Source organism: Trachypithecus francoisi, unplaced genomic scaffold, assembly GCF_009764315.1.
Source record: "Trachypithecus francoisi isolate TF-2019V2 unplaced genomic scaffold, Tfra_2.0 Lachesis_group0, whole genome shotgun sequence".
Taxonomy (NCBI): Eukaryota; Metazoa; Chordata; class Mammalia; order Primates; family Cercopithecidae; genus Trachypithecus; species Trachypithecus francoisi.
This window is the reverse complement of record NW_022681453.1, coordinates 9,516,317-9,534,299: the sequence shown is the minus strand read 5'-3', so window position 1 is coordinate 9,534,299 and position 17,983 is coordinate 9,516,317. Positions and strand designations below refer to the sequence as shown.

The window sequence follows — 17,983 nt, the reverse complement described above, 5'->3', positions numbered from 1 at the left end:
TTGATAGATGAAGAACCTGAAGCTAGAGAGATTAAATACTTTGCTCAAGGTTATACACGAAGACATTATAAAGTCTAGATTCAAATCTTTGACTCCGGAGTCCACATTCTTAACAATGACTGTATAATAATGTGGATATTTTTCTAATTTGGAGGAAAGTAAATTTTGTAGGGCATGTATGTGTGTGTGTTTCATTTTCATTTCACACATGTTTTTCATTTTTAATTTTGCTTGTGATTTCCTGGAAGACTGTCAAGTGCTAAACTGCAGTAATATGAGAGGAGGTGGAAAGCATCGCTGGATTGGCACTTTGGAAGCTAGTGTAAAGTTAGAGCACAGGCTCCAGAGCTGACCTGCCTGAGTTGCAGTAGTGTACTAGCTGTATAACCTTGGGCATCACTTACATTTTCATGTCTTGGTTTTCTGAACTCTAAAATAAAGGTGATGATAGTACTTTTCCTCATGGAATGATTTTGAAAATTAAATTATTTAAGAGATATAAAGGATTGAAACAGACCTGATTTGTAGTAAACAAGCAGAAAACATTATTGAGATGTTTTATTAGAATATTTAAATAGATGTGGATTCATTGAAGAGTGAATGGGATGTGAAGCATTTGAAGCAAATTAGACTTTTCATTCCAGAAGCTTGATTATCAAGAGGATAGGGCAGTGATGATAACTAGAGGATACACAAAGTCAAGGGACCATTTTTAGTGATAGTCTTCAGGATAGTTTGCAGAAAGGGAGCCAGGAGGGAGAGGATACTAATGAGAGGGGAATAAATCAAGGGAATAAGGCCTTAGAGCTGAAAGCAGGGTGTTGAAGACAGGAGAGCTTATCCTCTGAGGTGGGAGGAAAGAAAATGATGGTTGTAGAGAAAAAGCTGGTCGCTCAACCAAGAAGATCAAAAACCAGAGATTAGTTTGTGTCTCAAATCTAGTGTTTTTTCTCCACTAGAGAACAGCTTCCTTTAAAAGTTGCCTCTGCAGAGTTGGGAAGAATTTTTTTTTTTTTGTCTTGCGATGGAACGTTTGATCTTATGAATAAGCACATGGAGAAGTTGAGGATTCTCAGGCTGCATTAGGAGACATACACTCAGTGTGATTGAGTGGAGTGGTGGGATGTTAGTTGACAGAAGGCTTTGCTGGTTGCCATTTGGGGGCCTTGCTAATGGCACCGCAGTGGAAATACAAGAAAAATCTTTGTGTAATAGCAGACAGTTTGGTAATTTCCCAAAAATCTAAACATAAGAGTTACTACTATATGACCCAGCAGTTCCACTCCTAGGTATATACCCAAGAGAACTGAAAAGAGATGTCCAAAAGCATATACACGAATCTTCATGGCAGCATTATTCATAATAGCCAAGAAAATGGAAATAGCTCAAATCAGTGGAAGAATTGATAAACAAAATGTGGTATAGGTATATAGTAAAATATTTAGGCACAGAAAGGAATAAAGTTCTGATATTTACTATGTGGATGAACCTTGGAAATATGCTAGGTGAGAGAAACCAAATTCAAAGATCACATGTAGTATAATTCCATTTATATGACACGTCAAGTATAGACAAATCCATAAGTAGATTAGTGGTTGCCAGATGCTTGGGGGAGGAAGACTAGGGGATGACTGCTCAGTGAATATGGGGTTTCCTTTTGAGGTAATGAAAATGTTCTGGAATTACATTATGGTGATTATAGAACAACACTGTGAACATACTAGAAACCACTGTATTCTATACCCTCTGAAGTGGTGAAATGGTCAGTTTCATGTTATGTAAATTTTATCTCAATGTAAAAAAAAAAAAATTTGCTGTTCAGCAGCTCTTTCTTTTCTTGCTGCCCCATAAAATTAGTTACATTTTATGCCAAGGCTCGTTTTCTAGGATGCTACGTAATAGAAAAAAAGAATGAAAAGTCTGTGCTCTGTAGGAATTACATCCGTACTGTTTAGGATATATCTTTGTTCATGAATTTCTTTTCTAGTTTCTGGTTCACACCTTGATTCTAGTCTCAGCACTTTTTTACTAGGGGAATTCACTTATGCTCACTTTGGGCTGTTCTGATTTCCTTTATTTTGATCATTTTAATGTCTCTTCTTTAACTGAACCTATCTGAATGAGTTCAGTCTTCTAACAAGTTTGAAACATAAACTATATATAATATTGGATTTTTGTTTCCAAAAGAAACATAGATGTATTGAAAACTATTGTCAATTTTAGGTGTTTATAGGTAGAAATTTAGTTTTGCCCCCAGTGGAGTATGAGGACTCCATAAAAACTAATCTGCTTTAAAAACAATAAAACAATTGAAAAATCTCTATTTCTCCACCCCCTAAATCAGAACAGTCACAGGGCAGCATGTACACTGAAACTTAACCATAACACTGTCCTTGGTTCATCTTGTAGGGTTACACGCAATAGCAAGATAGTCCTGTGTTTCCTGTAATTACGGCCCTTCAGCCGGACCTACCCTGACACAAGGTGACCTCTTGTATGTGCTGCCTAGTCTGCCGGAGTTATCTAAGCAATCTGTTGACCTTTAAGGTCTCAGCTGTCTCTGTAGGGTAATTGTCTGTTTTCGAGATTTTAGGGGTTGGGAACTTCATGAACTCCCTTAGCAGCCAGTTTTGAAAAGTTTGGGGTTAGCCATAATCTTTTATCTTCATTTTTTGGACCTTCAGGAAAATAGTATATAAATGATAAGCAATCTTCTTATAAAAGCTCTTTATAAAGTTTAAAATAAATATGAAATCCTTTCTTAGACTTCTCATTTCCTCTCTAATATCCTCAATTTCCTTTAGCTATTTATAATTATTATTTCCTGAAAAGGGTGATGTTTGATTGCACCACATTTCTGCATTATATTTTGTGTCCAAGAACTTTTGCTTATTTTATGGATGTAGTCTTTTAAATCAGATTTTTGGCAGTAAACATTTCTGGTAACTTAAAAAAAAAAAAAAAAGCTTTCAAGGGTTTCAAGGGTAAGGATTGTTCTGTAGTTTTGAGAGTTTTCCAGTTGGCTTGTACAAGACAATAAAGAAAATAAAAAAGCAGTATGCTAATTTTTTGGATACAGCCTTTTCTATGATATAATGATTATGATGGATTATTTTGGAAGAACTTCATTTTCACAGCCAGAAAGTGGTATGATGCTTTCAGGGACAGGCTTCCGTGAAGAAAGCTACCATGATCTTAAGAACAGGTGTTCTCAAGAATATGGCTAAATAGGTAATTTGTAGGCAAAAAAATAAGCATGTAGGTTTTGTTTCTCTTGAAAGAAACCTTTTTAGTTCATAAAGTCAATGTAGACTTTTATATTTGTCTCATTAACCTACAGTTGTGTTTTTCTGTATGTTTAGATTCTGATTTGAGATATTTAAAATAACTAGTTGATTCTGATAGATTTTATTACTAGGCTTTTCAATTTTAAGTAACTCCTTACTTTCTTTTTCAGTTGAGAGTTAAGAGAAGGGTCATAATTTTTTATTGATCCAGTAACATTTTCTCATTGAGTTTTAGTTTCATATTGGGAAGTTAATAGTTTTTTATAGTAGAAGATATATTGTTCTTTTTCATTTTTTCTTGAATTTTCTGTACTTCTGTATTTATAGTTCAGTTTTATATGCCTATGAAACAATGATGCATACTATGATAAGTATCATTTGTTGGAATGTACGTTTTAGATTTTCCTTTCGGTAATCTTAAAAGGATTTCAATTTGGCTTTGGTCACTGAGTTTTTCTCCTTTTGTAGCCTTTTCCTTTAGTCTCCTCTTCCCGGTGGTTGGTAAAAAGAGGTGAATTGACAGCCTATGTAGAAGACACTGTGCTTTTCTCAAGAAGGACATCCAAACAGCAAGTCTACTTCTTTCTCTTTAATGACGTGCTCATTATCACCAAGAAGAAGAGGTAAGTCTTTATCTGGTGTTGCTGACTAGACACTCCAGTTTTAAAGTTCTGTAATTCAGGCCGGGCGCGGTGGCTCAAGCCTGTAATCCCAGCACTTTGGGAGGCCGAGACGGGCAGATCACGAGGTCAGGAGATCGAGACCATACTGGCTAACACAGTGAAACCCCGTCTCTACTAAAAATACAAAAACTAGCCGGGTGAAGTGGCGGGCGCCTGTAGTCCCAGCTACTCGGGAGGCTGAGGCAGGAGAATGGCGTGAACCCGGGAGGCGGAGCTTGCAGTGAGCTGAGATCTGGCCACTGCACTCCAGTCCGGGCGACAGAGCGAGACTCCGCCTCAAAAAAAAAAAAAATAAAATAAAATAAAATAAAATTCTGTAATTCAGATGCCTGTTAGGGTGATCATTCTTTAAAAGCTAGAGATGTTGAAAGTATAGTTTCTACATAATGAATCATAGTTGCATCTGTGCTTCATTTTCTTTAAATTGCTTATATAGTTCAGACTTGAATCATTATCTGCATCATAATTCTTGCCAACCTCTATTGAGCCACTGTTCTAAGCATTTTACACATTTATATCACATAATTCTTATGATATCCCTGAGAAGGTAGCACTGTTTTTATTCTCATTCAGTGTTTTTCAGACTCCTTCTACCATAAAATTTTTGTGTAAAACAGAAAAAAGTTGGTCCAGTTGAGAACAGGCTGGGGAGCAACTCTAGTGCTCCTTTTAACTTAATTTAAAATGCACTGCTTTTAATGATTCTTAGTCTAAAATATTCCCCTGTGACTGGGAAGGTGTTAGCCATACTCCCTTCTGAAGGGAATAAAGTAAATCATTTGATTGGCAGAGTGTTTGTTCTTCTTACTCCAGGCTTCTAGTTGTGTGTTTGTGTCCAGATCTAGTGAGGTGTCCATGAAGAATATTGTAGAAACCTTTTCTTTCCAGTATTTCTTCTGTCAAACTGTTCCTGTTCTACACACACACACCCCGTCAGCTCTGCCTTTCTCTAGGGAACATACTTTATTAAATGCACCCAATACATGTAAAGTCCTACGTAAATATTCCATCTTTTCTAGAATATGAACTTAGAGTGAAAACATAAATCTGTGGGCTATTATTTCCACATATGAGGGAAATGATGGTGGGCTGAATTGATGTCATGTGGTGGGAGCAGGGGTGGTCCTGGAGTGCAATTTAGGCAAGGTGAAGAGAATTATAGAAACAGATTCCTATGAAAATACAAAATAAATATCCAAATGTATCAGAAATATTTAATTAAATGCTAGTTCTGAGTTGCTGACTTTGTAGGTTGAAAATTCAAACTAAATTAAAACAGATTGAGTTTTTCTTTTTGCTCCAGACCATATTATGAATTATTTCAGTTGAGTAGCTGTTTAGCTGAAATGAAATGTTAGTATGGTCTTCCCTGAAAAGCCATAATATGACAATGGTACATACATTAAAATTCTGATAATTATTTTTCATACTTAGGAAAATACTGTTTCCATATCTCCAAGGAGAAATTATTTCTCTTACCTGGAGTAGTCTAAATACTTCTAGTAGCTAAGTAATTGTTTTTTTTCTTTTTTTTGAGATGGAGTCTTGCTCTGTCACCTGGGCTGGAGTGCAGTGGCATGATCTCTGCTCACTGCAAGCTCCACCTCCCAAGTTCACACCATTCTCCTGCCTCAGCCTCCCGGAGTAGCTGGGACTACAGGCGCCCGCCACCACGCCCAGCTAATTGTTTTGTATTTTTAGTGGAGATGGGGTTTCGCCATGTCAGCCAGGATAGTCTTGATGTTCTGACCTCGTGATCTGCCTGCCTCAGCCTCCCAAAGTGTTTTGATTACCGGCATGAGCCACCGCGCCCAGCCATAAATTTTATAAAGATGGGAGAATTACAATTTTTATGTTTTTGTGTTTTGTTGGTTTCCTATGAGATAGCATTTTTCCTTGGCTTTCTCCAGGATGTTTTGTTTGTAGGGGTGAGTAATTATATATGTCTCTTCAAATGCCAGAACTCTTGACTTTTAACGTCTTCCAGCTGTTGAAATATTTGTTCTGTCTCAGTGGACCTAGAGCTTTAACTAAACTTTTGATTTAAATGATAAAATGTACACTGACAGTACCAAGCCAATTTTAAATATGAATGTAATTTCAGTTATGATGACTTTGGTGACTTAATGAAAATATTAAAGGTATTTAAACCAGTACAGTGCAACTTTTGTTCTTGAATTTGCACAGAACTACTCGATAAATATAGACTATTGAAAGTCAGAATTATGGTAGATGCTCTTCTACTTAGCAGCATACTTTGCCCTTCACAGATGGTTTTGCCATTATATTTAACGTTGCTCTCCTAGCTATCCCACATTTATTTTCTCAGGTAAATTTGAACTTGCATTATTGTAAAACATAGAGCAATGCCACTGGGAGTCTTTGAGTTTTTTTTTTTTTTTTTTTTTTTGAGACGGAGTTTTGCTGTTGTTGCCTAGGCTGGGATGCAACGGCGTGATCTCTGGCTCACTGCAACCTCGGTCTCCCAGGTTCAAGTGATTCTCCTGCCTCAGCCTCCTGAGTAGCTGGGATTACAGGCATGTGACTACGCCTGGCTAATTTTGTATTTTTAGTAGAGATAGGGTTTCTCCATGTTGGTCAGGCTGGTCTAGAACTCCTGACCTCAGGTGATCCACCCACTTTGGCCTCCCAAAGTGCTGGGATTAGAGGCGTGAGCCACCTCACCCGGCCTTTTTTTTTTTTCTTTTCTTTTCTTTTTTTTAAGAGCAAGATATACAGCTCCAATGGAGAGGACAACCTGAGTACCTAACTTGACCTTTACCAAAACTAGAATTTTCTTGTCTTACCAATTAGTTCATTATATTTCTAGGGTGTTCTTAGGTAATAATATTGGAGACCTAATTGTTTATGACCTGAATATGTGGTGAGGTGACATGCAGACCACAGAAGCTTGATAAACAGACTTGGTTAAAAATGTACAGTATGCCTGACCGTATTTACATGATAGCTTCAAGGAGGTGACTGCAAATGCTTTGCATGCCAGAGGCAACAGTAAAGGAGACACAACGACCCTGAACAAGGCAACAATTTAGGCTCGGCCACAAGTTACAGATAAGGAAAATCACCTGTGCCAGCGCTTGAGGACTGATCTATCCACCCACTGCCTAATTCTAATTCCAGGTTTCAGTCAAGGAACTTAGCCGCTGGGCTTCCAGTGGTTTTCCTCTTCAGGGAGGTTTTTCAGCTACTGGGAAAGGCTGCTCGGGAGGACAGTTACTCATCCTCCTCCGATCCAGACTGGCAGAAGTTTTATGCTGAGCACATTCCATAGATTGCTGAGGTGTGTGGCCCCCTCAGCTTCGCAGTGCATGTATCACTGCTAGTGCTTGTAGAGCTGGCTTGATGAGTGGCCATGACGTTGTCTTCATTAACAGGAATTTTCACTTTTTTAGAACATTAAAAGAAAGTTTATTTTTATTTTTATTATTTTTTTTAGAGACAGGACCTTGGTATGTTGCCCAGGCTACAGTTCAGTGGCTATTCACAGGCAAGATCATAGTGCACTGCAGCCTCACACTCCTGGACTCAAGCAGTCCTTCCACCTCAGCCTCCTGAGTAGCTGGGGCTGTGGACACATGCCTTGGTCTTTAAAAGTAAGTTTAAAGTTTTCATTAGCACTGGCTGCTAGTGTGTCACTCTACTAATAGCCTGATTCTACCAAATTTCAAAAGGATACATGATCGACTACTCTGGATGAGGGATGAGAACATGAACACTTTGGTATTTGAAGCTTTGACTAGAAGTTATCTGGGTACGGCAAGAGCAGACTTCTCAACCTCGGAACAATTGACATTTTGGGGCCTGATGTTTCTTTGTTGTAGAGGGCTGTCCTGTACAATGTAGGATGTTTTAGCAGCATTCCTCATCTCTATCCACTGTTCACTAGTAGCAGCCCCCTTGCACCCTAGTTGCGACAACCAAAAATGTCTGGACGTTTTTGCCTAATGTCCCCATGGGGCAAATCCCTGCTAGTTGACAACCACTATACTAGCATCGTAGTAAACTAAACTAGCTTTGCCTTTGGAGTAGTGAAGCTGTGTAAATCTATCAGACTGGCACAGCAGGAATAGTAATATTGTATTATAAAAGTAATTTATTGTCAAGTTATACTTACAGATTAACAAATTAACATTATAATATCCAATATGTGCCTAATAATAACTTTTTTTAATAAAGACTAATTACAGACTATACCTTCATGTATAACCTTATGGTCTAAGTACTGTTGTCCCTAGTTTTGAAATACAAAACTGAATCCAAGACCTAACTAGGTTCAAACTCCTAAAAGGTTTATTTTGTAAGATATAGTCCCTTCTATCTGGCTTAGGTCTTCTCTACCAATTTCACCTGAAGCTAAAAGCAAAATTTTCCTTCATTAGTTTCCTTGCTGTGTTAGTTTCCTACAGCTGCTGCATCAAAGTGCCACAAACAAAGCGAGTGACTTAAAACAGTCAGAATTTATTGTCTCACAGTTCTGGAGGCCAGGATTATTTCCATTTCACAGATGAAGATGCTGAGGATAAGAGAGATGAAATATCTTTTTCAAGGTCTTTCAGCAGAACCAGGATTCTAATCTGAGTCTTTGTTTCCATAGGCTCAATTTCTTTATGTTCATTACTTCTTCATTTTATTTTTCTAGAATATTTCACTTTTTCCCTCATCCTGTAAAGTTATTGGGGGAAAAAAAAGCATAGAAACTTACACCTTTTTTTTTTTTTGGAGAAACATCTTTTCCAAAGTAAGCTTTTGAGTATTTTTATAGTTCTACTGGTTGTAGGAGAAAACTAGAACCAGTACCAAATCATATTTGTGAGTTTTCCTCTACCATTGGCTAATCTAGCATCAGAATCTGGGGAAGAGTTTCCCTTTGATAACATTTCCTTCCTGCAGACATTTAAGACAGGAGATTTCTACTTCCTGATTTCTGGTTCCATAAATACTGTGTATATTGACATGGTTTGAGCCCCATGTTACAACTTTCTAAGTTTTATAAAAAGGTTTTCAAAATTTTTAATTTTTTTTCAGGTTTTATAAAATTTTCTATAATAGCAAACTACTAGGTCATTATCATAAGGGCAAGGACTTAAGTTCAAACTTGGATTTTCCCAAATAGTTTAAACACCCAGTGGCTTAAAACTGTGCAGCCTCCCTTGAAAGGTTCATGGCCTGATTTGGTTTCTTTTTTATTTTGCTTTTTCCATGAGAATGCTCTTTCCTATTATAGAAAGCTGGAAACCACCTGATACCTGTCTTCTTCTGGGGAAGTTAAGAGTATCTTGGCTAAAGGAAGGGCAGTAAGAATGATTGAAAGCTCCTTTGTTCCTGGAACACATGAAGCTTGGTTATTTCTGACCATTTTGGAATTGAGTTCTAAATTCAATATGGCAAGATGACGTGGAAAAGAAATGAGAGTCCTGTTTCCTTTTTGCTTTTTTTTTTTTCTTCCACTGTCCTATGCACCCTTGATTCCTCTGATGTTATAAGGTATTGTTTCCTCTGCGTCTGTAAGGAGAGTTGGCATTGCTGTTAAATGTTGAAATCTGCCACTACTGAGAAGCACAATATCAATCCCTGGGGTCAGAAAGAACTGAGCTCAAATCATGGGCAAATTACTTCTCATCTGTCAGAGCCTCAGTGTTCCATCTGTAATATGGGGATAATAACATCATCTTCATCATGGAGTTTCTGTGAGAATTAATGAGATAATGCACATAAAGCTCTTACTAGAGTGGATATGAATAGTCCTGCTAAGTAACTGATACATGCTATCATTAAGATTATTTTTGGTATTATGTTTCTTTCTCTAAAGATTTTGCCATAAATCAAATTATTGCTCTTCTACTTCTAGAATATTTTATTGTTGTAAAAAATGATTTTCAACTTTTATGTAATTGCTACATAGCTGAAGGTACGGCTCACTCTAGGACCAGACCTGAATGTATGGCCTCCAGAACACGAGCAGTTTAGGGATAAATGACTTTAACTCTGTGCCTTTGCCTCCTCAGGAAACCCATGTCAGGCAGCAAGTGAGTGAGGAAAAACTATTGGTCTATTTTTATTCTTTTATAAATTGGTGTAAATCATGTGTACACGTTGTAGTAGCAGTTTTTTTATTTTTATTTTTATTTTTTGCACTATTCCTCAGTGATTAGGAGACACTATAACATTGTTGCTGAAAAATGTGCAATAAATAGTATATTTTTCCTTTTTATTGATGTAAGTCAGTGGTATGGTACTCCTGGAGTATGGGGTTGCTGTATAATTTGGATAACCTTGTTACCCACTTAAGAAGCTGCCTGCCTGCCCTTCAGGGCTTGCTTAGTTCAACTTATCCCAGGGAGAGAGCTTCAGAAAGGTACTGACAGCCTCTCAGAACTGTGCATCTCCTCTTTTTCAAGGACTGTGGGTTCAGAGCATCCCATGGGCAGCCACAGAAGTGCTGGGCTGTGGCATCTGGTGGTCCTTGGTGACAGGGATGGGGCTTCCCGGCCCTTTTCTGGGTCACTGGCCATCTTTTTTGTGGCAGTGAATCATAGCAGATGCTTATCATACTAATGAACGGGGATCCTCATCTCCACTATTGGTTATGTTATTAACAATGAAATAGGATGTATGTGGCATGTTTGTTAGACTTCAGAATTATCTTGAGGAACTGAGCAAGTAAGGCTATTTGAAATCAGTTTCTGGATAAATATTGTGCCTTGTTTTGCTGGTCTGAGCGCTTGCCAAATTGTGGATTTCTTGACATGGACATTTAGCTCTAATTATGCTTGGTCCACTTACGCATTTGCAAAACATAATTATCAGGCTTTTAACAAAACATTAGGCAGTTTAAATGGATGGTGTTCTGTTAGGAAAGTAAAAAAAAAAAAAAAAAAGCTGACATTTACTGTAAGTTAGGCATGATTGTAAGAGCCTTACACACAATGAGGTAATACATGTGTTACCTCATTTAAACCTCTCAACAATCCAGTGAAGTTGGTACTGTTACTCCCACTTTACAGATGAGAAAACTGAAGCACAGAGAGGATCAGTAACTTGCTTGGGTTCACAAAGCCAGTGAGTGATTGGGTTTCTTTTTGTTTTTGTTTTTGTATTTTTTGAGACGGAGTCGCCCAGGCTGGAGTGCAGTGGTGCAATCTCGGCTCACTGCAACCTTCACCTCCTGGGTTCAAGCAATTCTCCTGCCTCAGCCTCCCGAGTAGTTGAGACTACAGGTGCTTGCCACCACGCCTGGCTAATTTTTATTTTTTCTACTGTTAGTAAAGACGGGGTTTTACCGAGTTAGCCAGGATGGTCTGGATCTCCTAACCTTGTGATCCACCTGCCTTGGCCTCCCGAAGTGCTGGGATTACGGGTGTAAGCCACTGCATCTGGCCTAAAATTGGGTTTCTTACCAGACATTCCAAATTATGGCTCAATTCTTACCTGCTGTGCCATACTTCATTCCTTTAAAATTGTATATTGTTCCGCTAACAACATGTTTGTAGTATAATTCTAAAACCAAGCTTTGAAATGGAAATCAACCTCAGTCAAGTGAAAAAAAAATTTAACTCCTTGACTTAAAATAAATTTTAGCATAAATTCAATGTCCTTCATCCCAGCCAAGTTTGACTAGAGTGTTTCTATTCCATTTAAGCATACAATTAAGTGTGAGGGTTGAGGAATCATGTTTTTTAGAAGGAGAAGGGAAACAAGTTGAAATCTACAGAACACTTTTTCTCATACATATATTGGAGGAAAGTAGGAAGAATTTCGTTTGATCTCATAAACCCCATTAACTCCTGTGTATCAGTGCTACTGGGGGGAATGTTAGAACCATTAAATTCCTCAGAGAGATTTAATGCATGACAGTCTAGAAGAGGATCTTGGAGAGTGTCCCCAAAGAAGGATGGCTTAGAAATGTCACAAAAGGCATTAGAAGACAGGGAGTTTCAGGATTCACAGTTGCTCAGTGTCACTAGATTCTGTATACATGCAAAGAGAAATAATGGCGAAATCCAGGTGTTTAATTTGGTGGGGTGATGGGCTATGGTGGCCTTCGGAAGCCATTTCAGTGGCCTGTAAGCACAAGGGTCTGAAAAACCGCAGGCAGCTGCTAACTCAGGAAACATATTGTCGTGGCACCAGCATATTCTAGTAAATATTTTTTTCAGGACAGAGAAGCTGTGTGAATGTTTTAAAGCCTATGGAAAGGGAACTACTGAATAAGTAAAAATTAAATGTCACTATCTTGAGAATATATGCCAAAAATCATATGACTATCAATGCTGTGATAAGTCTCAATAGCATCTTTTCTTTTCTTTTCTTTTTTTTTTTTTTTTTTTTTGAGACGGAGTCTCGCTCTGTCGCCCAGGCTGGAGTGCAGTGGCCGGATCTCAGCTCACTGCAAGCTCCGCCTTCCGGGTTCACGCCATTCTCCTGCCTCAGCCTCCCGAGTAGCTGGGACTATAGGCGCCCGCCACGTCGCCCGGCTAGTTTTTTGTATTTTTTAGTAGAGACGGGGTTTCACAGTGTTAGCCAGGATGGTCTCGATTTCCTGACCTCGTGATCCGCCCGTCTCGGCCTCCCAAAGTGCTGGGATTACAGGCTTGAGCCACCGCGCCTGGCCCATCTTTTCTTTTAAATTAAACCTTTTTACAAAAGGAAGAACTGGAAATGCTGCTTGGGTTTCCTTCCATCGGATTTGGGCTATAAAAGAGACTTCTAAAACAATGTAAGCGGGTACGTGAGAGTTATACCCACAGCTGGGGCTGAGAGATGTGGATTGTGGGAAAGCTGGCTTGTGCAGTCTAACCCTTTCCCTTACCTCCCCATCACCATCTTTCCTTTCACTCTCCTGGGTGCATCTTGGTAAACTAGCCTATTTTCCATTCCTGTTCATCCGTATTAAGTACCTAAAATGCTTGCTAATAAGGGTTAAGATAAGAACTCGCCCTAAGGTATGTACATGTTTAACAGCACCTCTCTGACCACAAGGCAAGCCCTTATAGGTCTGTTTCCTGCAGAAAGACCTGTCTTGTCACTTGCTTTTTCTTCACAACTCTTATATACCCAGAGCTTGGGTCCAAGGAAGTATCCTGGTTTAAGGAGTGAGATTGGGATCCACATTTTAAAAAATATTTGATGTTTCCCCAAATGTCCCAATATTATTTATTGATTAACTCATTAATTTTTTAGAGATTTGAAATGTCACCTCTGTATCCCCAGACATGTCTGTGTCAACTCGTAAACCCACTATTCTGCTTCACAATCCATCAGTCAACTCATGCCCTTGTCCCAGTCTTTGAATTTCTGCAGCTTTACAGTATGTTTTAATACATCATAAGGCTAGTTTCTTCTTTTTTTTTTTTTTCACAATCTTTCTGGATATTTCTGCATGTTTATTTTTTCTGTGTTTTACAGTCAGCTCAACTATTTCCACTCCCTGCCATCTCTCAAAAAACCCTTGCTTGTGTTTTCACTGAGTTGTGTTTAAATTATATATTAACTGAGGAAGAATTGATATCTTGATAATATCAAGTTTTTCTATTCATTACTTTGAGCCTTCTTCTAAAGTTGTTTAAGGTTATCCACATATAGAAGAAACCTGTTAAGTTTAATCCTAAATATATTATGTGTTTTGTGGCAATCATAAATAAAATGACATTTTCATTTTATATTCTAACTGGGTGTTATTCATATATAGAAAAGCCATTTTTTTAAACACCTAATCGCTTTACTGAATTCACTATTAGTTGGTAGTATATTTTCAGTCAATGGTGTCATCTGCAAAGAGTTAGTTGTTAGAGGGCAGAAAAGACATTCCATTATTAGGTAGTCACTTCAGTTGCATCCTTAAGCAACCACAGACACCTAGAGTGATGATAGCCGTCACATTTATGTCTTTTTGATTAAATTCTTGCTTTTTACTTTTACTTGTAAAATGGTTCAACCTTGCAGAAAATTATCAAACATGAATATACCTATCATCCATATTTAACAGATACTAACTTTTTGCCATATTAGTGTCAGATCCCTCCTTTTTAAACAAAAAAAATATATAAAACACTTCAGATTACCCAAAGTCCTTCCACCCTCAGCCTTTCTTCCTTCTTTTCCCCAGAGCACCTACTCTGCTGAAGTTGGCGTCTCTTATTCCTGTGCTAACTACTGCATATACATATATGTAGCTTTGGTATTTTAAAAATGTATGTAAGTTGTACGCAAATTTTTAAATGTTTTCCTGATTTCAAAGTAATAAATATATGCTCAGTCTGAAAATTCTAACCTTTATAGAAATTATGGGACGGAAACTTAAAGGGCTTCATAATAATCTCCTTAAGAAAGCCACTGTTTACAATAAAGTGTATCATTTTTCTGCCTTTGATGTTGCGTTGCGTATAGTAGAACCAAACACTGTCTGACTTGCTTAACAAAGAATGCCCTCCAGAGAAAAAAACAATTGGAATATGTGTTTGCCATCATATCCTGTTATCTGCTAGTAGTTCTTTATGTTGTTAAAAAACAAGAAAAGAAAGAAATCTCAACAAAGGTTACTAGGACCTTAAGTGGATTTCAACAGAGAAACCCATCACTGTTTACACTCCAAGCAACAGACTTCTATAGATTTGATTCAGCTGAAGCACCTGATAGGCGCTGCTGCTTGCACAAAGCAGACGCCTTGATGAGCAGCTGGTAAACTTGGAGCACATATAAGACAATCAAAGGAAGTCTCTGTATAAACTTCTCCATGCAAGGAAAGATGGTTTTTCCATTTGCCCTTTTCTGAGCACTTTAACTTCCTCATTACATGTTCCAAATTGTTTCAGAGACTATGTAAACCATATGTTTGTTAAGTGATAGAGACAAACATGGGGAAGTCTGATTAGCATCAGCTTCCCTCAGGAAGGGGGTTTCTTTCCCAACCCTGTTTAGCCTGCTCCATACTTACTGGACATGGGGTAAGTAAGCAGAGATGGGAAATGGGCTTTAAACAGCTGCACCTGGCTATAGAGTTTCCGCTCCTCTTTCTACTGAAGCACATGTTTTAACAGTTACTCTCTATTAAGAAGAGAGAGAGTAGGTGCTGGCTGACAGTAAGAGAATGAATTTCATTGAGTATTTCAGTATTCATTCAAACCTTCATGAGATTAAGTGTGTGAATGCGTATGTGCGTGTGTGAGAACACTCGAGCTAGCAAGCAAGAGTGAGCTGCTTTTCAGTTTTTGTTCTTTTCTTTTTTTTCAGTCCTTTTTTTTCTTTCAGTTTTTGTCCCACTGGGTTTGAATTAGGTAGCCAACATGGATAATCTATTTACTTCACTACTATTAAATGGAATCGTTTCTTTTTATATTAGATTCCCTAGGAGAGCAGTAAAGAAGGTATAAACACCTACATTATTTATTACATAATGCAGAAGTTTACTAGCCTAGACGAAATAATTATGTTGGATATTGGATGATAGTAAATCACTTTAAAAACAAACAAACATAAAGGCCAACATGTTTCCTGCATTTTATTTTGGATCCGGAAGTCCAGTGGGGCAAGTTCCTTGTTCAGGCATATTCAATGACACACCTGTGCAGATGTGTGGAAATAAATACTTGAGGTGAAATCATATAGCTATGATTAGGGCAGCCACAGTTTATCATTCAAACTGGACATTTGAGAGGACTACAGGCATAGACTGAGCCCAGCAGCCATCCTGGGTCTTAATCAGTGGCATTGTAGTTGTCATTGCTTAAGAGAACAATTAATAAACATTTTTAAAAAGTATCTACTTCTGTCTTTATCTCCCAAAGACAAAAAAATAAAGCATTGATGACTCTGAAAATTGAAAGAAAAAAAAGCTGGCTGGGTGTGGTGAATCAGGCCTGTAATCCCAGTACTTTGGGAGGCTGATTACTTGAGGTCAGGAGTTCCAGACCAGCATGGCCAACATGGTGAAACCCCGTCTCTACGAAAAAGACAAAAATAGCCAGGCATGGTGGTGCATGCCTGTAATCTCAGCTACACGGGAGGCTGAGGCAGGAGAATCACTTAAACCCGGGAGGCGGAGGTTGCACAGTGAGCTGAGAGTGCACCACTGCATTCCAGCCTGGGCAACAGAGCAAGACTCCGTCGTTTCTCTCTCTCTCTCTCTCTCTCTCTCACACACACACACACACACACACACACAAACTTAACTAGTTTATTCATATTAGCTTATATTCATTTTCTGTGAACCCTTGGTCTTGAATTCTACTGGGATGACTTGATAGGTGAAACCACTTTATGTTGACAACTTTTTGGAATTTGAGTCACCTCAAATGATGACTTTATAGCATATACCTTTCTTTGACTTTCATTTTTTTGGAAATACCTACGATACCTACGTGCATGTCATTGTTTAGGGCGTTACCCCACGTTCACAATATTCGGTTGCTTCCATTTATCTTTCTGAAGCAGAATTGTTTTTATGCAGAAACAGGTACCTTTGACTAACAGGTTATCTTTTTTAACTTGTAAATGGGACCAAAAACGTAATCAGAAGAGGCAGAGAGAAAATAGTGACAAGGAAGCCTCAGTTCATCCTCTTTTTCTCTTGTTTTTGATGCTGTTATTGTTGAGGTTTTGTTATGTCTTATCCTGGTTTTTGGTTTTTATCTTGAGTCCTATGCTGTTAAATGCATGTCTGATATAGTATCTATACAACATGATAAACTTGTTCTATGCTGCTAAAAATTGACTGCTTTGTTTCTAGTAAACATAGTCTTTTAAAAAATAACCATATTTGTTTGTAAAGCGTGTTATTCACCTTCCTCTTTTTATAAACATCTCTACTTTGATAAGTCTCATTTTGGATGTGAGAAATATTTGACATATCCAGGTGTGGGTGTGCTGGTCTGTAGGCAGTCTCAGGAGAGCGTTGGAGATAATCGTGCCACACAATCTTTTAATTAATACAGATTACTATCCTGGGAACAATTAGGCTTGATCAGAAGGCAATATTTTGCTTTTATAGATAACTGCATTTGCTGTTTCTTGAGGGGAGAATCAATTAAAGTAAATTTTAGAAAAAATTATAAAGTTTTTCAAGGAACATTACAAGGGAGTGGTTGACAGGTGGATAGATGTCCATTCTGAGGAAAATAAATTCCAAGAAATCTTGAGCAAAGTGGCCTGTTCTGAAATTCCTAGTGTACTTGAGTAGGCCCAAGGATTTTTCTTTTCTCTAAGCTCCCCTGACATCATTCACTTGCATTTATTATTAAATGAGGTAATTATTTGATATTCCTAGCGTATATTAGAATTTATTATATATTCATCCACTTATGTGACAATTGTTTATTGAGCACTCTCATGTTCACTCGCGGTGCGGGTGCAGAATAGAGGAAAAGCTGTGTTTACCAGGTTCGGGATTTGCCAGGCAAGTACAATCAAGGAGATGAACATGTATGCAAGATGTGATTTAACTAGGTACCAAGAAATCCAAGCTAGGTAATTTAATATGCATGAACAAGAGGACACGAGGGAACTAAGGATAAGGGGAAAAGTTGTAGAGTCAATGGGTTGTAAGAACTGGTGGGTTAAATAATGGTGTTGAGGATTAGAGGAGGAGAGTTGGAAAGAAAGACTGTGCTGGTTAGAGAGAGGAACGTTTGACACTGTGATTACAGAGAGGTTGTAGTTGATAGTAATGACAAGGACTAAGGTATAACCATGGATTTGTGGCTGAAGTAGGGCAGAAAAACAAGATCATTGAAGGAGAGTAAAGTCGGGGAATTGAGGGTACGGGGTGATGGAAAGATCCTTTACAGGAGAGTTAAAGAAAGAAGTAGTGTTGGGGACTTGATGTAAGTGACCTAGAGAGAAGAGACAGAGAGAGAGAGAAAGAGTGTGTGTGTGTGTGTGTGTGTGTGTGTGTGTGTGTGTGTATGTGTGTGAAGTATTATTGGAGAGAGACAGAGAGTCAGCAGTGAAACTCAAGGGAGAGGATCGGGAATGATCCAGGAGTCTATAATGACTGCG

General features: G+C 38.2%; 1 protein-coding gene across 1 annotated transcript in view; it reads left to right on the top strand.

Annotated features, from left to right (window-relative positions):
- The window catches only part of ARHGEF26 (Rho guanine nucleotide exchange factor 26), a 145,546-nt gene that overhangs the window by 108,951 nt on the left and 18,612 nt on the right, over window positions 1–17,983 (top strand). The window contains exon 11 of the mRNA XM_033203748.1: window positions 3,756–3,910. Within this exon, the coding sequence (XP_033059639.1) occupies window positions 3,756–3,910 (155 nt within the window). The remainder of the gene's footprint in view (window positions 1–3,755; window positions 3,911–17,983) is intronic.